Below are 22,804 nucleotides of genomic sequence, written 5' to 3'. Positions count from 1 at the left end.
GAGTACATTACTGCAACCTACAGGAAGCTAGCTACATTTCAGCTCAGAGGTGACTGTTTTACTGACAGAAAATAAGCTGAAAAGCCTGGAAATATCTCAATGCAATTTGGAATGATCTGGGATGAAGAAGATGCAAACCACATATTAGTTTAAGAAATTAATTGTAGAAGATGAAAATCAATTGAAACAAAGCATTCCATACCAGTGAACAATCTGCAGAAAACATACTACCTATGTCAAAGTTACTAAAACAGAAATTGTGAAGGAAAAGTCTATTTATTCACTTTCAGGTGGGTTCTCTGCCAGTTACATTCAGGATGCAAATCCAAGATGTTCTTGCTATGACCTGCACAGTTTTGAACATGATTTTCCCACCTTGCAGATGCATTATTCTACTTGCTGCAGCTCCTCCAAAAGCACTTTGTCATTGACAGTTACAGAGACCAGCTTGGACAGAGCATATACTCATGCAAAACTGACATGCTGTTGCCAACAAACTTTAATTTCTCCATCTTTTCAACCACAGTAATTGGAAAAAGAATTTCTAAAGATAAGGCATGTCAACTGGCAGAAAGATAGTAAAATGAATGTAAAATATTAAAGCGACACAACTAGGGGGTTGGAGTTTTCCACTTATACATCTGTGTCTTTTTTGCCAGTAGATCTTTGATCACAGACCCAAGCAAGGGTCAGACTATGTCAAACACTTAGATAAGAAGCTGGCAAATATTACCCAGGCCCTACAGAAACTAGAAATAAATGTGATCTGAATGCCTTTAAATTTGGGGACAGTTCTTCAGCATTCAACTCTGCAGTAGAGTCTCCTTTTATCTTTGTTTCAGAAGACAAGTAAAAGGCCCATATGGATCCTACAGTGCACAGTGCCTTAGTGCTGCTGTATTTGAGATGAGAAACATCACCACATCCTATCTGCATTACAGTTATTCAACATCTCAAGACAATTTTCACAAACATTTGGCATGTTTGCTTTACTGTACTAATCAAATTCCATTTCAAGTTCTTTCTATTTCTATTCTCACAGCAGTTTCAAATGGGAGTTGAGATATTTCTAAAATACCGTGCAGCAGATGTTTTAACTCAGGAATGGGTGAAGTAGGGCCAGGAAAACAAAAGCAGGGAGCTATGAAGAGTGAATTGTTTTCCAGGTTTTTCTGTTTATCTGCTGTGATATGTTATGCAAGTGGTTTATCCTCTGTGCCCCAGCATTGCTAGCTGTTGAAAGGATATGTTCCCAGAGGACTTCCCAGAGTCTAATTATTTTTCATTAGAGAAGAGCACTGTGAAACTGATGAAAAATGCCACAGAAGGGTGCAAAGTTTTATTAGTCTTTTAAGGTCTGATCAGAAGGCCACCGAAGTAGAAAAAAAAAAGACACTCCTAATTACTTCAGTGGACTTTGAGTTGGACCTTTTGTCAACCCTCACTCACAGAATTACATGCATTTGTCATTTCCTTTGCTCTGTTTCAATGTCATTTCCTACTTGCAGCATAGCATTCCAGGGGAAAATAGCAGTATGCCACTCAGCAGGAGTTGTTTTCTTCTACTAGCTATTGAAATTGGGTTTTGTTTTAACTCAAAACTTATTTTTACACACTGACAAATTCCGAAAAAGATCACGAAGTTGACAGGTTTAGCAGAGTAAAAAAAATGAAACTACAAAGGAGTGTATGCTGCAGACATTTACAATCTAAGTAAGGGAACCTACTGTCACTCTGCTCTTGTTCTACTGCAAAGAGTTAAAGCTCCTGGAGTCTGGTGGGTTTCTTGTTGTGCCATCTGAAGACAAGAGAGGAAAGGAAAAAAAAAAAACGGTCACAGCCAGTTAGCCACAGTAGATCGAGTTCTCAAGAGCACATCTGCAAATTCAGCAGATAGATTCCCCTCCATCAGGCTGTCTCTCCATGCCACAAGCCCCCTGTGCTGTCAGAGAAGATTCCTCTGAGTGCTCACATTTGAATCCCAATTACACAGAAAGCTTTTGGAGGACACAAAAAACTGCTATCAGCCAGGTATGTGCAAATTACTGTTTTGCCCAAAGCAAACATGGTTGATACACCTAGCAAATGTTTTGAGAAGTACTGTATAATAAAATTCCTTCCTTAAGCCTGTTTCTGGAGGACTTCAAAGCTCTCTTAGTGTCTGGATAGGATTTTGATTGTGGAGAACTTGGAAACAGCACTTGCAATTTTAGGGGTGTGCATTTCCATTTTGGAAATGAAAAAGCAGATTGGTCAGAGGGGAAAAAATACAATACTGCAAAATACATTTAATTGTACCATAGATACCTGTGTTCATGCCAAGTCAAAAATAACTGCAAACTAATGAATTTAATGGTCAGCAATGGGCATTTACCAACTAAGACTCCATGCCATCCTGCAATCCATTCTCTTACTGTCCAATCAGACCTGGTCAAATATCTTCTTTTTGTGTAAATGAGAAAAGGTTCTTTGGGTTTGCTACAGTTCCTATGATCAACTCATTCATCGTTCATTATTTGGTAGCATTCAAATTGCTGTGAAATTATTGCAAATATGGTCTTTTTAATGTTGACAAATATGAAATGTCACACTAAACAGCAGCACTGATTATTCATTGTTCTCCTGTTTAGAAGGTTTTTGTTGCCTAATCGAGAAACAGGCAAAGCACATAGGTGAACAAATACTCCATAGGGTCAAAGAGGACAGTAAGTAGTAAACACAGTCTGGGAGTGACTCAGTGCCTAAACACAGTCATCTAGTGACATTTTATACACTCTAGATTTACTAGGACCTAGGACACAGGACCAATGAGAGACTTGCTGCCTTTTAAAGCAAAAGCAAGAAGGCAAGGAAGAATATCCAAAGGGCACTTGATATTTAGGTGCCTGAATTCCACCCCTCGTTTCTAAAGGACATTCATCCTGTACTTCTCAGTGAACACTTAATAGTTTCTGAAATGATACACCACAGAAAATTGTAACTGTGTCCATGTATTTCTATACTAAGCATGTTTCAAATCATGCTAGCTAGTGCTTTTAAAAAGTACCTTCTATCTTCATTTGATCCTTCTGTAAATAAATCTTCCAAGGAATCTATCTAAATCTGAATTCCTTGTAATCTCAACTATTACCTGAAAAAAAAACCTGCTCAAAATACTGTTTTATTTTAAAATAAAATAGGGGATAATATTAGTTTTCTTCTTTCTGGTAGCTTAGCTTCTAGCTCAGGTCTCTACTGCTTCCCAAATACAGGAGTTGTAAAAGTAATGCTGAGGTTCTTACTTAGTTGCATAATCTTTGCAGCGTCACCTTTTATAAAAATACCAAATATGATGAAGCATGACTCAAGTCACCATAACTGGTAAATGTTTGTGTAACTCCACCTGTCTCTATTTATCTGCCTTTACTTCTTGTAGTGCCTTTTTGTCACTATCTTGTGCTGTACCACAACAAAGGCATTTGTCTGTTTCCCTCCACACTAATGCTAATCAAACTCCACAGTGACATAATTTTGAGCATAAAGCCACAAAAAACACTTTAAACTCTTTGGTTATGAGGTTAGATTTCTACCTTTTGGGTTCACTGAAGCTGCTCAGGGTCGGATGAGCCATGGCCCAAAGGAATAAGTGGCATTGGAAGATTAAATGTGGAGGTCAGCATAGCCAAAGAGCAACCACACTGTATTAAAAACCTGCAATTAGCATGGAAAAAACATGGAAAGCCAAAGCAATTCCAGCAAGTGCCCAAGGAGCTACTTCTGTCAAAAAAATCTATGATAAATATTCTCTCTGTTACTAACTGAACTGTTTGCTTATCTAAAGTTCAAGAAATATTAAGAGATGACAAGGGGGAAGTGTGTCTAAGTGTGTTTATTTAACCAGGAAGTTCTGTGTGTCTATCAATCTCACTGTTAATCATTTTCACTGATCTTTTCTCCACTTTATGTCTGCAACAGCCTATTCAGATAGTATTCTCTTCAAAGCTCAGTACTGCCCAAACAAATCTGGGAACTAGTTTGAGACACTGTGGACACTAATAATTGTTGTATTTGGAGATTCTTGAAGTAGATGTAAAACTCTAAGAAGCACGTCAACATTTTAATTACATTCTTTTCTATTTTTAATAGCCTTGTTAGACTTCAAATATAAACCAGCACTCAATGTAGAATGCTAGTGTTACAAAATATAGAACACTACTTTGCTATGAGGAGAGGCTGAGGGAGCTGGGGGTGTTCAGCCTGGAGAAGAGGAGGCTCAGGGGAGACCTTCTCACCCTCTGCAACTCCCTGACAGGAGGTTGGAGTCAGGTGGGGGTTGGTCTCTTCTCCCAGGCAACCAGCAGCAGGACAAGAGGGCACAGACTCAAGCTCTGCCAGGGGAGGGTTAGGTTGGATATTAGGAAGAGATTTTTTAAGGAGAGAGTGATCAGGCATAGGAATGTGCTGCCCAGGGAGGTGGTGGATTCACCATCCCTGGAGGTTTTGAAGATGAGACTGGATGTGGCACTTAGTGCCATGGGCTAGTAACCATGGTAGGGTTGGACTCGATGATCTTGGAGGTCTTTTTCAACCTGATTGATTCTATGATTCATATAGAACACTTGATTTTGTCATGGTGCCTTCACTATGGAAGACTTTACTTTTCAAAAGATCTTGTAAAAACAAATAAACTAAGTAACCGAAGAATTTGAAAGAAGAGACAAAGGACAGCTACTCCAATAGATCCACCTCAGTGCAAGCTCCTTTGATAACACCAGTTTTGAATGGTTCAACAAAATAAGCAGCTGAGATTCTTGTTTAGCATATCACCTGAAGGTAAATAACTTGGCAAATCTTTCTGCATGCATATAATAAGAACAAAACCTGCTGTGTACCCTGACACGCTCAGAACAGGGTTCACTCATTTAATTAACTTATAACTGCACCTCACCTACAGGCAGTACATCTGAAGAGGAATCTAAATGTAGATTCAAGGCATTAGGGCCATGTACACAGTGAACAGCACTTTACTGTGATCTTTGAAGGATTCCACAACATGGAAAAGTTATTCCATGGATTGTTTTCCAAATAGACTCAGTCATGGCTATGCCTACTCTGTCTGTGTGTTCTGGCCTAGGTGTATCTCACCTTTGAAAGCATTTCCTGGCAGATCCATATCTTAGCACAGCAGTTTGTGGGCAGACAGTGCAGGAACGTGGTACAAGATGGCAATTTGATGTAGTCAGTGTCATCAGTTCCCATGTTTTTACAGCGACTCTTACTGTACACAATGGTGCCCCAGATTTCCCAGATTGTGATGTCACATAACTAGAAGATACTGATCCTTCCTTGAAAAGAACCCCTATGTGTCTTAGTTTTGTTGTTACAGCAAAATGAAAAGCAGTAACAGAGAAAAAATGAATTCTAAAGACTTCAAAACAACGAATTACATTTTTAAATGTAGAGGGATTTAGGGTTTTTTGTGACTATTTAGTTCACACCTTTAAATCCTGGGGATTTGGCAAGGGCTGGGAAAGAGAACTTGGACATTTACTAACAGGCACAAGTCTGCTGTCAGCAAAGGGCAGTGCCAATGAAGCAGCCAGTTATTTCCCTCTCTGGTGTCTGTGCTCTGCAAAGTTCTCTCTGTTCCTACCCATGCTGACTAAACAAACTCTTTCAGATTTTTCAACAAACAGGGAAAAAATAGTAAAAGCTATCCCCTGAAACCTACTCATGAAAGAATAAGCAGACAGCAAACGTGAAAGATAAAAGAATGAAAACACAAGGCAGTGAAACTTACAGACCAACCAGATCCCCAAGCAGGCTGTTCAGCCCAGGTGTGATCCACCCTGGCACTCACAGCCTCTGCTGCTTCAGTGATACTGATAACATGGGATAAAATGTTTCTAAAATCATGGTAGGTAAAGTAGGCCTTAGTGACAAGGCAGCTAGAGTAGGCCTTAATGACAAGAATGACCATTGTCTTAGCAGAATGATGTGAACCTACACCTGTGTACCTACCTGTACGTACCCACCTGCATAATAGATAATTATACAACCATTATGGAAAAAGGGAACTGAAACTCATGCTTGGATGAAATACAACAATAATGAAAGGGAACTCGAATCGTGCTTGGATGAAATCAATAGAACAATAGCAAAGTAATGATTAACATATGATTATACCATGGTTATGTAAGAGAAGAGTATAAAAGGTATCCATCTCAGATCCATGTCAGAGTCAGATTTGGGTCTGTACCCTGACTCCCAGAGCTCTTCAATTAAAGCACCCATAGAATCATTCAGTGATTATGTGTTTTCTATGCTAACAATACTTGCGTGGTCAGAAACACAGTGGGCACTGATGGCTTCTAAAGAGCCTCAACAAATCTCCATGTTGTCCTTGGAAACCTGCAAAACACTGATTTGAGGTTGGCAGGGCAGCTGGGCACGCTCCCAGCCAGCAGCCCATGGGGCTGAGTTCCCATGGGAGTGTTGAGCTCACCCCGCAGCGGGTGCAGGTGTCTATAGAGGGTGCAAACCCGCACAGCTCTTGCTTCATGCATGTCTTGAGTTGTAGAAAAGGGTTGTCTTTGTGGTGAAAGGCTAAGTAAACCTAAAGCTATGATTAAGGAAATAGAATCATAGAGTTTAAGGGTTGGAATGGACCTTACAGATCATCTAGTCCCAACCCCCTGCCCTGGGCAGGGACACCTACACCAGAGCAGGTTGCTCAAGGTTTCATCCAGCCTGATCTTGAACACTGCCAGGGTTGGGGCAGCCACCACATCCCTGGGCAACCTGGGACAGTGTCTCATCACCCTCACAGGGAAAAAAAATTTCTAATATCTAACATAAATTTGCCCTCCTTCAGTTTGAACCCATTATCCCTTGTCCTATCACTGCAGTTCCTAACACAGAGTCCCTCTCCAGCTCCTTGTAGCCCCTTCAGATATTGAAAAGTTGCTCTGAGGTCTCCACACAACCTTCTCTTCTCCAGGCTGAACAGCCCCAACTCCCTCAGCCTGTCCCCATAGGGGAGATGCTCCAGTCCTCTTAGCAACTTTGTGGCCTCCTCTGGACTTGCTCCAACAATTCCATGTCCTAAGAACCTGGCGTAGAGACTCTTATTTGTAACTGTACTATATACTATATATTTGTAACTATTTATATAGTCTCTATATTTGTAACTGTAGTTGTAACTGATGTTAGCCATACTTTTAAACATAGCTTGTAGCTGTAAGTTTCTGCTCAAGGCCTGTTTGCTGCTTTTGCAAAAGCTAAGCCTTTAGGAATTTGTAATGTCTGCACAAGTGAAGATCTATTGCAACTCTCGGTGTCTCTGCGAAGTGAAGAAGATAAGTGCAAGGCACCATGGACTAATAAGACATTCCCCCAAGGAACTGAGGCGCCAACAGCAGTTAGAACCTGCCCTGAGGTTTGGAAAGATGCCCAGAAGGGGTGTGACTGCACCCAACAGGAGAGGTCATCCAGTGGTCAAGTGATGGAGACTGCAAAATGACCACCATGCATTGCAGAGGACCCTCAACAACCTCCACCTCAATTAAATGTGCAGGTGCAAGGAACACAGGGATAGTATAATGACCTAGGAAATTGTTAGCATATATGCTTGAGTTCCTGGAAATCTAATGAATATGTATGATTTGTGCAAATAAAACTGCCCTCTCTGGAGCCAGTGTGTGCATGTTAGGAGGAGCAATCCCCCACCCAGCCAGCACTGTCAGTAAAGGAATATTTGTTTAAAACTATCGTGCTGTTGGGATAATTTCTTTGAATCAGTGGATCTCAAACTGTGACCCGAAGTGCAGCGTTAATATGATTTATTCAAGTACTGTTAAACAGTTCATACAGAGTCTAAAGCATGTTTGATATGTTTCTTTTGTGTGTATTTTTTTTTTCTCAGCTACAGTATGGTCCAGTCAACAGATGAAATGTCTCTGCAAGTGTTATCAGCTGTCAGTAACTCATCCCTGCTTCAGCCAGGCTTCTCTCTCCTGAATTTTGATGGGCATGTTTTCCTATTTGGGCAGAAAGGATGGCCAAAGAGATCCTGCCCCACTGGTGTTTTCCTTCTTGATATAACACAGAATGAGCTCAAAATGAAACCTGCCTTCTTCTCTAAAGACTCCTGTTACCTTCCCCCTCTCCGCTACCCTGCTCTTTGCACACTCAGAAGCAATGCAAAGTCTGACGAGTACCAGTATATCATCCATGGTGGTAAAACCCCTAACAATGACCTTTCTGATAAAATTTACATTATGAGTCTGGTCAGCAAAAATGGTAAGAAAACCACATTCCAATGTGTTGAGAAAGACCTGGGTGGAGATGTCCCTGCAGCTAGATATGGACACACAATTAATGTTGTTCATAGCCGGGGAAAAAGCATGAGTGTTATATTTGGAGGGAGATCATATATTCCTCTTGCACAAAGAACTACTGAAAAATGGAACAGTGTAGTTGACTGTTTGCCATCTGTGTTTCTTGTTGATTTTGAGTTTGGATGTTGTACATCATACATACTTCCAGAGCTTCAAGATGGACTTTCTTTCCATGTTTCAATTGCCAGAGATGATACAGTCTACATTTTGGGAGGCCATTCACTTCAAAATAACACCAGGTCCCCCAGCTTGTACAAGCTAAAAGTTGATCTTCCACTGGGCAGCCCAGCTGTGACCTGCACCATCTTGCCAGGGGGGATATCTGTGTCAAGTGCTATAGTGACTCAAATTAGTGATACCGAATTTGTCCTTGTTGGAGGTTACCACTCTGACAACCAGAAACGGTTGGTGTGTAACACCATAGTCCTGGAAGACAGTAAGATAGAGATTGTTGAAAGGGTGAGCCCAGAGTGGACACCAGATATTAAGCACTGCAGAATATGGTTTGGCTGTGATATGGGCAATGGGTCTGTATTGCTGGGCATTCCAGGGGCCAACAAACAGTTACCCTCAGATGCAAACTACTTCTACATTTTGAGATGCAAAAGAGCAGAAGAGGAGAAGGAGGAAGAACTGACATCACAAATGTGTAGTCAAACATCAACTGAAGACCCTGGAGACTCCACTCCATTTGAAGATTCAGAGGAGTTTTGTTTTAGTGCTGAAGCCAATAGCTTTGACGTTGATGATACTGACACTTACAACGAAGATGATGAAGAAGATGAATCAGAAACAGGCTACTGGATCACCTGCTCTGCCAGTTGCAATATTGACATTAACACCTGGGTCCCTTTCTATTCGACAGAACTCAACAAGCCTGCAATGATCCTGTGTTCCGGCGGGGCTGGCCACTGGGTCCACGCACAGTGCATGGACCTCTCAGAGACTATGCTTCTACGTCTCTCAGAAGCAAATGTGAAGTATTTCTGCAACAATCATGTTGACCTTAATAAAAGGCTACAAACTCCCCAAAAGATGATGTGCGTGAAAAAGCCACCCATGAAACCATTGCGCAAAAAGAAAACCATGAAGTTAGCAACGTCAACCAAAAAGTCCTTTCTTCGGAGGCTGTTTGAATAGATTTACACTAGTGATTTGTATTCACCTGGGAGGAAATGAAATCACAGTCAAAGGCAGTAATGGCTGAAGCAGAGTGAATTATTGGAGTTCAAAGAGATCTTTTTTTTTCAATGATCTCAATATTTCTGTTACATTTCAAAGCTCATTAATTTATTCTGTCTCTTATGTGTATTTTTGTAGCATCTAGATTGGAACCCCATCCTAGAGGACAGATACTGGTAACTCTGTGCTGTATTTTATGCTATAATTTACTCCCTGGTTATCCCCAGTAAGTTTATTGGAACTGCTGGTAGGATCAGGCATTATCCCATGTACTCAGTGCTGTTAGCATCTGTCCATAAAGAACATTATGTTACCTATTTTGATTTTTTTAGCTTAGTCATTAGTTCTAGAATTATTTGACCTAATTTATAGCTGCATTACTCCAATTTTATGTTAGTGTAATGAAATAAAATGAGACTAATTACTCTGGTTTTAAGCAAAAGTTGTGACTTAAGTCCCTTATGTCAAAAATAATGACATATTCAGACACTGAGGGTCAGTTTTCTTCAGGGACTTGCAATATGGGAAGTTTACATATGGAGCATTTAATTCAGGATAATTAATTTTTGATTTTGAGAGGTATTGAGTTATTATATGTCAGTTTTGGCTACCGTTGTGGAATATCTCACAGTAAAAATCATATTGCTTTTTTAACTACTGTGCTTATCAACTGCTTTGTGTTTGTACTTTAAAAAACCTAGTAAGCTAATAAAGTTTATAATAAAAGTGACTGCATTTTTTTTCAGCTACTCATGGGTAAATCAAACACCACAAATCCCAAAGTTTGCAAAAGGACAGCATGTATGCTTGGGAGATCCATATGAAGCCTGATCAGGGGTCTAGCTTCACACCCACCCCATGCTCTGAACTCCTGTTGATTTCAGAAGTTGCTTCTGATCATCAGGACTTTTATCATTTGCTCCAGGTCCTCTACTACACATTTCTTTCTCTGCTTTCCCAGGGTGACTGTGTAGAGTGTGAAAGCTTAGAAGTGCAAGCTGTAGCTCAAAGTGATTCACTGAGCCAGTGGAGCATTTTGAGGGTAGATACAAATGCATTTGGCTGCTCAGAGCATGAGGAGAAGATTGGATTCAGATTGAAAAGGACGTTGTCAAGGTTGAATAGCCCAAGAGTTTACTAAGTTTTTTTTGTGGATTCTTTTATTGGCTATTTGTAAAGCCTCATCATTCTTGACTTTATTTTTTATTTTTATTACTGCTCCAAACATCTCTTCAAAAAATCAATAGCCCAGTATTCACAGTCCAACTCTCAAGCTGGATCCCTGAATAAAATAGAAAAACAGGAGCAGCTGTCAGCTATTTGATCACTATGTGCAGACCCTGAGCAGCCACTCCTTTACAAAACAGCATGTGCAGCACAGTATTCCTACCAACACAAACGTGTGGGCACAGTACTCCCCTTAAAACCTTCACAACTCAAGTCAATGGCAAAGAAAAGTAAAGGGCAACCATACAAAGTTTCCATTTCCAAGCTTTTCATGTGTTGAGGGAGGTTATATTTTGGGTTGAGCTTGTAAATGGGAAGTATATCATCCTGATTCCCCTCTCAACAGTTCAATATGGGTGCAGATTCATAGATTTCAATGCCAGTTTCCTATTTCCTTTGTCATGCTGCTTTATGTAAGCCCAGAGTATTTAGTGCTATATGTTTTTCCAAGGACCATGGCCATGTAAAGTCCCTTCAAACTGATGAAATTCCATTGTCAACACCCCCTTTTGTAGGTTAGTCATAGGTCTTAGTGAGCTGAATTGTCATTAAAATGTATATGCACTCTTTTGCCTCAATCAAAAAAATAAATCAGCCCCAAATTAAAGCCACATCATCCCAATACCAACAAAGAGAGGCAACATCCTCACACACCAAAATTCTGCCCCTCATCTCTTTGCCATTTTACAACAGCAAAAGATTGTCCACTGGCAATATCCAGTTTGAACCTTTGCCTATTACCTCTCCCAGCTACAGTCATTATCTCCAATTCCTCAGACACAATCCCGTGCGACAAATTTATCTACTAGTGCAGACCAATATAAGGATGGAAACATTCTCTAAAATGAAGGCTTGTCACTGGCCTAGCAGAAGCAACGTTCAGCCTGAGATAAAGCCTGGTGTCTGAGACACTGGTGGTGTGGTTGCAGTGTTTTGGGACCAGCTCTGAATTTCCAGAACTGTCTCCTGCAGCTGCAGCGATTCCCTGAGCCCCAAGGTCAGGTGTGCTCAGCATGTGGCAATGACAATCACACACTGAGGTTCTTACCTGAGTTGTTGTTCTTTACTTTAACACTGTGGCTGTGGAAAAAAGCAATTCACAGTCAGACTTTATGAGATTCCGCATAGGGCCCATAACACTAGTGTATGGTATGTTGGAGCTGTGCATTTTTTAAATGTATGGTTTCTTTGAGTGAGAGGGAGAAATTTCATGGTTAAACCATGTCCTGGCTTCACAGTGAAGGGCTGTACACACAGCATTAAATCACAGCTCAGAGACTGCAGTTACTGCAGCAAGAAGTCATAAGTAAAATATAAAATATTTGAAAGGACTCGAACATAAAGAGACAGATGAACTTCAGCCTGAAAAGAAGACACTTGACATAGTAGTCAAGACTGCAAAAAGCACTTAATTTCCTGAGCCATGTACTTTAGAAGCATTCATTGTCTTCAACACCAGCTAATCAATGCAAGATGCTTCATGTTCAGGCAAGTTAGAATTAGCAGATAAACTGAAGTAGATTCGAGTGCAGAGGTAAATCTCTGTTGTAGCTGCATCCAACTGACCTGTGTGTTTTGTAACCACAATAAGCAGCATCACAGTTGCCAGACACATTTTAGTAACACTGTATTGCTATTATCAGCTTTTATGAGAATAATACATGGATTTTACTGCTATTGAAAGGTGCTTGGACCTTGAAGTACCTGATTAATCTACAGAAAAGGCACAGCACAAACTTTAGTGGTAGCACTAAAGCATGTGTCATAGTTCAGAGTGACTCATTGCACCAATAGACCATGGAAAGGAGTGAAAATAATGCAACTGGGAGCCCAAAGCTAAAGGAAAATAGTCAATTCAGATTGAAAAGGAACCTGTAAAGTTATTTACTGCTAGACCTTATGTATTAAACACAAAAGATTTGGCTTCTTTTTTTTCTCATGATTGGTGGCTATAGCTCCCTCCATATTTGATTTCCTACCCTATTCCATTTCAAACAAGATTAACTTTTGGGAAATGCTTGAGCCTCTGAAAATAAAACTCCAATTTGTTGTCTCTACTTTGAAAACTGTGACACTTTTTCTTTGAAAAATGCAAGACAGAAAGCTTACAAACTTTCCATTTTCTCACTGCACATACGTATACAGGAAGAACAGGGCACTGGCCACTGCCAGAGATGCACAGAACCTCTTTGGGTGGTAGTTGTTATTTCCTAGTCCAGTTGCTCAGAATGCCCAGAAAATACACTGTTTGACCACTGTCCTGATACTGTTAGAAAAGGTACTAATTAAATCCTTTCTAATGTGCTCTTTGTATTATGGACAATGTTAAGCTTGATGTAAAAGGCAAAAGAACTCCTGAAACACTTAAGGAAACACTTAGGAGCTGCAGCTGATCAGCTGTTTGAAAATTATACCATATTCAGTCCCCTAAAACAGCACTCTGAAGAAGAGCTGTGACAGGCCTCATTATTTTTCCTCTGATCCTAACAGGAATACATGGGAAATAAAATTCAGTCAATTATTACAGATTTAGGAGTAAAGGAGTTAAATCATCTTAATCTACCAAAATATTCTCTGAGGTTTGGCTTTTTGTTATATATGGGTTCTGGTTTTTTCCATCCAACCTTTTTTTTATTCAAGTTTAGACGAAAAGAAATGCATTGTTGATACAAAGTCCAGATATTAGATGCCTAACTATCTGATTACACCAGGACATCAAGTAGCTTAATTTGCTCATCATTAGTTCCATCCAAACCAGTTGATTTAAGTAAATCTTCTAAGCCAGAGGTATTATTGTAGGGAAGAAAGAAAGATTTTTTTCTGAAGCAGAATAAAGGTAAGCTACAAATAATGAACTGAAAGGTAGATTGGAACCAATCTTTACAGCTCAATCTTGGATGGGGAGACAAAATTTGATGCAAAGGATGCAGAGAAATCAGTAAAGAGATTTAACATTTTACAATGGAGATAACAGATTAAGGCTGATTTTACATAAAATACTGAATGCAATTCTGGTGTCCTCAACACAAGAAGGACATGGAACTGTTGGACCAAGTCCAGAGGAGGCCACAAAGTTCCTAAGAGGTCTGAAGCATCTCCCCTATAAGGACAGGCTGAGGGAGTTGGGGCTGTTCAGCCTGGAGAAGAGAAGAGTGTGTGGAGACCTCAGAGCAACTTTTTCAATATCTGTAGGGACAGAGAGGGACTCTGTGTTAGGAGCTGCAGTGATAGGACAAGGGGAAATGGGTTCAAATTGAAGGAGGAGAAGTTTAGTTTACATATTAGGGAAAAGGCTTTTACTCTAAGGGTGGTGATACACTGTCCCAGGTTGCCCAGGGAGGCTGTGGCTGCCCCAACCCTGGCAGTGTTCAAGGCCAGACTGGATGAGCCTTGAGCAACCTGCTCTGGTGGGAGGTGTCCCTGCCCAGGGCAGGGGGTTGAGACTAGATGATCTCTAAAGTCCATTCCAACCCCTAAATTCTGTGATACTAGGATTCTATGAAAATCTGGGACGGTATTTGTAAATGAAGCAAAAGCCATTTAGAGACTAAATAAAACAGGGTTTATATTTACATATCATTATATTTCTACATTTAGTTTTCTGTCAAAGTGTTATCTGTAGGAAAGATGCTGAAAGAACTGTTGAAACTCACTTGGAATCTTCATTTGTATTAATTTAGTGACTTCCAGACCAGGGCTGGATCACAGCTGCCTCTGGGTATTAGAACAGCCCAACTATGAAAAGCATCAACAATTTGAATGAAAAGTAAGACTGTCACTGTGAAATGATGTACACCATTGAAAAACTGTTAAGAAATACCAAGTCATAAACTGAAATATTTATAAGACCTTTATTTTAAACTGGTTTAATGAATTAAGAAATTGTAATACAGTAAGAAAACATGAAATTTTGAAGCCATGCAGGGAGACAAAGCAAAAAATTCAATGTAGTCAGAAATTAGAATGCTGTAAATATCTCGAGTTTATTTCTGAACTACATGACTAAAAGTCAAAGCTGATTTGCTTTAAGTCAATAGAATTACTCCTGTGAAGAAAAAGAAGAAGTGATACCAGAATCACATCATTTCCTAACATGGCAGTTCGCAATACAAAGTCCTTGAATAAAACAAAACAAACCAAGATACATAATGTGACTGTATAAAAACTACATCCAATACAATTTAAAAACAAGACAATTATTCACTGAGAATTACTGAAGGATTTGCACCAATTAGTAATGTAAAAAAACAAAACACGAAGGTTTGAAAGAGTATCATAGTATGTTAAGGGGTTAGAATGAACCTTACAGATCATCTAGTCCCAATCTCTTCTGCCTTGGGCAGGGTCATCTCCCACCAGACCAGGTTGCTCAAAGCTTTATTCAACCTGGTTTTAGATTAGTTTCATAAATTGCCATGTGTCAATCTCTGAAAAATGAAGTACCTGTATGGTGTCTCCACTTGGGCATTCTGAAAGTTATGAATCACTGAAAAGTTTTGGTCTTAATTTAACAAATGAAAATAAAGCCTGGAATCTGAATGGGTTTCTTGTCTTTGAGGCAGAAGGTCATCCTGACATGCTACCAAGAAATATGTGATTCTTATGGGCCAGTTTGTATCTGAGGTTCACTCAGATGGGTCATTCAGTACTAGGAACAGAAGTGTCTCTGTATTTCTAAAGCCTCTTCAAAATCAGAAAGCTTCACAATAGGCTGCATAACCAAATGATGCACCTGTCTGCAGTCAGGGTTTATTTGCCTCCTGATGCATGGCAGCATTGTGAGGAGCAGCTTTGGGGGTGATTGGAGGGGAATTGGGGTCTTCCAGTGGTACCACAGACCCACAGTGTTGTTGTGGAGGTCTTCCCATGACATGTGGGGGCTCTGAGCATGGCCCAAGCCACCCTGATACCACCATGAGCGTTGGGACATGTCCCAAAGTGATTTGGTTGCCCAGGGAGGTAATAGATGCCCCAACCCTGGCAGTGTTCAAAGCCAGGTTGGATAAAACCTTGAGCAATCTGGGTTGGTGGGAGGTGTCCCTGCCCAGGGCAAGGGGTGGGGACTAGATGATTTATAAGGTCCATTCCAATGCTTAAAATTCTGTGATTGTTATTTTATCTCTGTTTACAAAAGCTTCACTTGCATGTACCTACCCTTTCCGTGCTGTTTGTCCTAATGAGCTCAAAACTCTCAAAGAGAGTCTCTTGATTTACAGAAGATGTCAACACTGGAGAAATAGAAGATTAAACTAGACTCAAGTCTAAAAAAATGAAAAAGGCAAAATAATAGTAGTACTTCTCTGTCAGGTATCCTGCCCAGAGCTGGTAGAATGTGAAATGTGTCTTTATGGCTTAATAATATTTCACCAAAAAATACTTTCACATGCCACTGCATTCCTCTGTCACCATCCAGGTTTTGTTCAGCCTGATAAGTTACCCCAGGCTATAAGCCTTGTCTTAAGAATTCATACATATAAGGGTAAAATTTACTCAACCCTTTTGGAGGCAGTGAGACAGATTACTTGCTGTTACATCAGCAGCCTGTTGAAGTGACTTTGGAATTTAAAAATGTTAGTGAATTCACTGGGATTACACATGCAAAATTAACAGTCTGGTCTGTCACTCCAGTGACACATATGCATTGCAATGGATGAGTCTGGATTACTTGGGGGTGAAATTCACTCCTGTGCAAAAGGCAACAAAACCTGGATATACCACTTGAATGATGTGAAAATCACCACGAGGTGAGTCAGGATTGTTAAACAAACCCCTAAGTTATTCAAGCAAAGTCAAGAATAAGACATAAAGTAATACAGTTGTCCCAAATATACATACAGAGAAAAACAACATGTGCAACTATTTGCATAGTGAAATATATGTTGACCAAAAATGAAAACTATATCTGCATTTATTGCTAAAGGATGTTCTTTACACCTGATGCTTATGCTCCCTGGGAGACAGATGTATTTATGGTTTTTGCTTATATTTAAAGAATGATAGTTATGTAAACCTAGTATTTATACTATATCGAAAATACTTGTTTTCAAGGAACTAAAAACAAAATATTCATCTCAAAATGAACACTCAGCAAGTGCAAATACACATGATACACCATATGAAAGATGCTGTATTCCTTATGACTGCTTAGAAAAAGGCATTTTTCCAACTGCAGATTTTGACATTGCGTTAAACTGTGTGTCGTGATTGAACCCCAGGCAGTCACCAAACCCCACACAGCCACTCACTCACTCCTCCATCAGCAGGATAGGGGAGAGAATCTGAAGGGTAAAAGTGAGAAAGCTTGTGGGTTGAGATAAAGACAGTTCAACGGGGAAAGCAAAAGCAATGCAAAACAAGGAATTAATTCACTGCTTCCCACCGGCAGTAGGTGTTCAGCATCTCCAGGAGAGCAGGGCCCAGCACACAGAAGAGTTCCTTGGGAAGACAAATGCCATCACTCCAAACATCCATCACTTCCTCTTTCTTCCTCCCACTTTATATACTGAGCATGATGTCATATGGTATGGAATATCCCTTTGGTCAGTTTGGGTCACCTGTCCCAGCTGTGTCTCCTCCCAATCCCCCATGCATCCCCAACATCCTTGCTGGCATGGCAGGATGAAAAGCAGCAAAAGGCCTTGGCTCTGTGTGAGCTCTGCCCAGCAATAACAAAAGCATCCTATCTTATCACCACTGCATTCAGCACAAATCCTGAACAAAGCCCCATACTAGCCACTGGGAAGAAAATGAACTCTACTCCAGCTAAACCAGCACACTATGTTTCAAGAAACCATATTAAACTAAAATCCTAACTTTTAAATGGTACTTTAATGAATAAAAACAAAAAGAAAGATGTCAGTAGAACAACACTAATATTTTTGCTAATTGCTAACACTTAACTCTATTTTTTCATTGTCTGTAAATGGTAAATGCCAAACCCACAAAGATATAGTAAACAACATGAACAAGATACTTCTAAACAAACCTCAGACCATCAATTCTCTTAAGTTTGTTGCTCACTTACACTCAGAAACCAAATTATGCCACATCAAAATACAGAAAAAAAACACAGATTCTTTTAGATCTGTGCTTTGATTGCTTCTGCATTGTTTCTTGATTGTGTCTTGATTTTCAACTGTTTCTTGTTTCAGAAATATTAATCCAAACACAGTAACACTTTAGCTACAGGTGCAAATCTGAAAGCTTAGATGATTTGGAGGCATCTCAGGGACTTTTGAGTATGTTTCATGAATATGCCATTGAATTCAGTTCATATAATTTTAGTATATTTATATACAAAATACTACCTCCGAAAGGCAAATACCACCAACAATATAGTCCATCTAACATAGTACAGAGGAATGCCAACAAAACACTGCTGTAACAATGTTAAGTACTCTATGCAGAAGTTTCAAGATAAGTTCATTGCTTTTTAACTCATCCTATATGCAGCTGTCTTGGAGGTCAATAAATATCATTCCTCTTTAGCAGGTTTGGAAATTGAGGCTCTGAGTGTGGTATATCCCAGATGTGAAAAAGCTCAATGTCAGATACAGTTGAGTGCAGCAGCAGCAGCCAGTGGAATATCCTACTGGCACATACCTGATCGAGGTAATATCCACCTCCTGAAAAATGGGACTGCTGTGACTAAAGTCACTTGGTGAAACTGTGCACCCACTGGTTTTATTGATGATTTATTGATGACTTCAGTCAGGACAGAAATCCATTCAACACATCTGTACTAATACAAATCTAAAATGCTTATGAAGTAACAAGCTACACAGCAGAGCTTGAATATATTTGGTATAATGAGATAACCACAAGGCACTGTAAATCCTGATTTAGGAACACAAGTTTGCAATTTAGAGTAAACAGACTATGAGAAAAAATATCTTTAAAAAACTCCATCTACCTTTCCTATATCTTCAGACAGTAAATTAGCATGGTGATACCACCATCTGCTCCTAAGCAGTCCTACAACATAAATGTTAAATGATAATATTTTTAGAGCATGTGAGATGAAAGTTTTCATCTTTAGGCAGTATTTTCTACAAAAATAACTGGACTTTATCCCAAAACAATTATCCAAGCATCTCACTGACTAATCTTTACTTATAAAAGCCAAAGGACCATCAATAAAATAATCAAAGCCTCTTAAAAAAAAGTAAATGGTAAAATAGTTCTAAAAATGCAAACAGAGCAAACAACCATGCTCCCTTTTTCAGCCACTGGCATAACTCTCCAGAATCATCTCCCTTCCAAAATAATACTTTCTATAAAACCTTGTTTGCTTTGGCTTTCTCACTTAGAAACAACACTCTAAGGCCAAAAAAAAAAATTAAAATCCCAAAGGCCCTTCTTTGCAATTTGTTTCTCCTTTCATCTCGTGTAACAACTGGTAAATGCACCACGGCATTGCCTCTTGGAAACTACCAAGAGACATGGCATTTACTAAACTCCTCTCAGCACCTTTAACAAGGAATGTAAAAATTATCCTTTCAGACTTCCCTGTACCTCTACAAGCCTGAAAAAGAAGCTGCTTCCTTGCAGGAAGAAACCACCACAAACCCAACACCAAAACTGCTTTACATTTAGAGTTCTGCTGAATCATTATTCTCCAAGACCTCCGGTGGCAAAGGTTCACCTAAACTACCCTCTGAATCAATGGTGAACCTTTGGGTTTTTAATGTTTTATGGGCATTCATGAATTTCTGGAGGTACTTAGAGGTATATAGCCAGTGATGCTTCAAGACATCCTCCATCTCATAGCATTTGGACTGCCTGGCATTCATTTTTCGGAACCTCCTAAACAGTTTGTTACCAGATTCATTTCCTTCACTTGCCCAGGCCCCAATGGACCCATCTCTTTCAATGATTTCAGGAACGTGAGCAAGTGTTTTGTGGAAATAATTTGTAATCTTGCCTTCATATCTGTACTTGAACTTTGTAGATAAGAGCTCAGCAAAACGCTGTGAATTGTAGCTGTACTGGCACAGCAGTTCAGGGCACTCCTTGGCAGGGCATGAGGATCGCCACACTGGCTTCATCTTCAGATAAAGGTCCATTAGTTCTTTTAGGGCTTCATGTCTTTCCTCACACTTTATTAATTCACATACTGCCTCTACTGTCTCTTTGGACATGAGCTTTCTAGCAAAATTCCCACTCATCCTCAGCATAGGCTTCAAGTTCATCTTCTTCCTGAGGTGTTTGTCAAGAGCCAACTGCCACCTCTTCCTCTCCTCTTTAGACACATCAGGATTCTTGTAAAGTTCACCGATCTCCATCTGGAAAATCCTGTAGAATTCTGCTGCATTGCCAATGTCACAGTGCAATGCATCTATAGAGGGAACGGTCTCAATAAAAGGTTTGGCCGAAACACCCTTCACTCTGTTGCGGAGCTCATCAACAGATTCATGATATGGGTTGGACCTCCAAATTTCATATCGCTCCAGATTTTCAGCATGACTCCTGGTGATGGAGTGGAAGACCAAATTCTGGGATGCCTCCAAGCGGGTTGCATCACACAGGGTGCAAATGTAAGTGGAACCTGAGGCCTCCAGCCCTTCCACTTCCCGCACGAGTTTCTCATCATATCCTGTACCTCTAAAGATGAACCTGAATGTTCTCAGGATACCTCCCATTTCAAGCAGCAGTTCACTGCTTTTCATAGCCTCTCTTTCTGCAATGAGGGGGCTCAGGATCGCTGTCAGAGTTTCATGATCTGATTCGTCAGCCAGCATAAGGCACAAGGGCTTGCAACACAACTCTGAATTGGGCTTTCCTTCCTCAAAGATCCTCTTGTTTTCATTCCCCTGTGCTATAGCAATGCTCATGACTGTGAAAGAAAAGCGAACAGCCTTCTCTGGGACAGCAGGCCCACTGCCATGCTTCTCACTGACATCTCCCATTCCATCACAGGACTCTTTGACTACCACAGTGAAGGGACCATTCAAATAGTCATCCAGGTGTTTTGCTTTCATGCCTTCCAAGATCTCCTCCTCCATGTCCTTTAAGGCACAAACCAAGGCTGCATCATATCGAAATCTCTTTGCAATTGTGTCTACTGGGTAGTCATCAATTGAGAGTGGCAATCCTGATAGCCCATCTATAATTCCCACTTCTGTGTTAGTGGATACATTTTTCAAAGGAGGTTTCCACTCAAATGGATGATAACCTGGCAGGAGAGCTTTCTCAGCAGTGCGAAGAGAATGCAAAGGCTGGAAGATTTGCCTCCCAGTGACAGCTTTTACTGTTCTATACATTTTATGATACTGGCTACAGCTGAGAAATGTGTTGATTCGAATTGCCAGGCAGACAGCAGGGTGAAGTCCAGATCCCCTCCCTTGCATTATAGCCTCCAGTTCATCTGCTTGTCTGTGTTCATTTTTTGCTCTTAAAGCTAGCAGGAACAAAGTCATGCATACAGCCTTTATATCACCACCCTCTTCTTTCTCAGCAAAAGCCTTGACTTGACGTTTCAGTTCCCTCAGGCGATGTTTCTGAGCTCTCCTGGTCAAAGTTAGGAGATGCTGCCTCGGTCTGCCACCTTTATTTATGTGGATGTAGAGCTCTCTATCTTTCATCTCCTTGTGGCTGGAGAGGTGTTGGCTATATTTTCCATACCTGATTTCTTCATCACAGTCTTTTACAGGGCATCTTATACTCAGGCTATCAAGGGTGTTCAGGAAGGATTTCACTGGTATTTCCAGATCAGTAGGAAAACAAGGATACCAGCAGGAAGGACAATAGCTGCCCATAACCTTGATACATTTAAGGATGCAAGTTCTGCAAAACAAGTGTCTGCATGTTGTTTCCACTGGATCTGCCAAAATATGCTCACAAATCTGGCAAGATAAGGATTTAATGAAATCCTCTGGGTAATCAACTGTAAGCATCTTGGTGCTGAGATGTATATTTTTGCAATTGACAATCTCTTTCATTAAATTTTTGTTGTTTATCTGTGCTTGGTTCTTTATACCTCTGTTTAGTCGAGCGCATTCCACAATGGTCTTCACACGTTTGCCATGTTGCACTCTCGGTTGTTGGTTTTTTCTCTTGACTCCTTGTCGGGTAGTATGGCACACATCACAGTTTGGAGAGTGAGGCTGCCACTCCACTGTGCTGTTCCTAGGAAAATATACTTCACATAGTGTATTACTGAATTTCCTGTGGATAATACTCCAGCAATTGTGACAAAATCGAGTGGGATGGATAGTATCGACATCCCCTCGCACATCAATCTTAAAAACCTTAGCTATAAGATCTGGCCAAGAGGTTGCTGTTTTTTCTTTCTTTCTCAGGAGCCACAGAGTTTCATCATCCACTGGCCCATGTACTGGATAAGTTCTCTTGTAACAATCAGTTTTAAATGAAACTCCACAGATGCGGCAAAGTTGCTCCAGATTGCTCTGGTGATCTCTGTTGTCTTGTGTCTTCATGTCATGGGCATCTTTCTTGACTGCCTCCCTGTTGCCCATTAACTCCATCCCTTCTCCTCTTGGCACCACTTCATCTTCATGCAGTATGATTTCTTTGTTTGAAGAAGCAACCTCTTCTGCCTGATCTTTGTTTATGTGCTGGTTGCCATCGGAGGGTGTTTTATCAAACGATCGCACTTTAAAGAGCTTGAATTTCCATTCAGAAAATTTTAAATACGGATGCTGAATTTCTTCAGGTAGGTCCATTTGGGATGCTACTGACATCTGCAATCTGACGGAAATCAGATCACCTGAGAAATGGAAATATGTAAGTTAGCTTATTTTCCAAAATTAATAGTTATGCCATGGTTTTTAACAGAGCAGTTATAATCACTTTAACTCAGAAATACTTTGAAAGTGAGTTACTTGTTCAAGACACCTACTGAATGGAGAGGTCCAGACAAGGTTGTCCACTCAGTATCTCAGATAAGTACCCAAATGTGTTTTGACTTTGATCCTGAGACGTCTCATGATCCTCATCTACTCTGCTTTCCTGAGACCTCACCTGAAATACTGCGTGCAGTTCTGGTGTCCTCAACA

At 40.3% G+C, this 22,804-nt stretch overlaps 2 protein-coding genes across 2 annotated transcripts; one reads left to right on the top strand and one right to left on the bottom strand.

Moving 5' to 3' along the window:
• Positions 1-7,910: 7,910 nt before the first annotated feature.
• On the top strand, positions 7,911-9,518 carry RAG2 (recombination activating gene 2). The gene has a single exon (XM_009078911.1). The coding sequence runs from the start codon at positions 7,911-7,913 to the stop codon at positions 9,516-9,518; it is 1,608 nt and encodes a 535-aa protein (XP_009077159.1).
• Positions 9,519-19,378: 9,860 nt separating this feature from the next.
• Positions 19,379-22,489, bottom strand: RAG1 (recombination activating gene 1). Its single transcript, XM_009078910.1, has one exon. It carries the CDS (start codon positions 22,487-22,489, stop codon positions 19,379-19,381), a length of 3,111 nt encoding a protein of 1,036 aa, XP_009077158.1.
• Positions 22,490-22,804: the final 315 nt, after the last annotated feature.

Source organism: Acanthisitta chloris, unplaced genomic scaffold, assembly GCF_000695815.1.
Source record: "Acanthisitta chloris isolate BGI_N310 unplaced genomic scaffold, ASM69581v1 scaffold17037, whole genome shotgun sequence".
In the NCBI taxonomy this organism is placed as follows: Eukaryota; Metazoa; Chordata; class Aves; order Passeriformes; family Acanthisittidae; genus Acanthisitta; species Acanthisitta chloris.
Note: the sequence above shows the minus strand (reverse complement) of the source record. Positions and strands in the feature narration are given on the sequence as shown.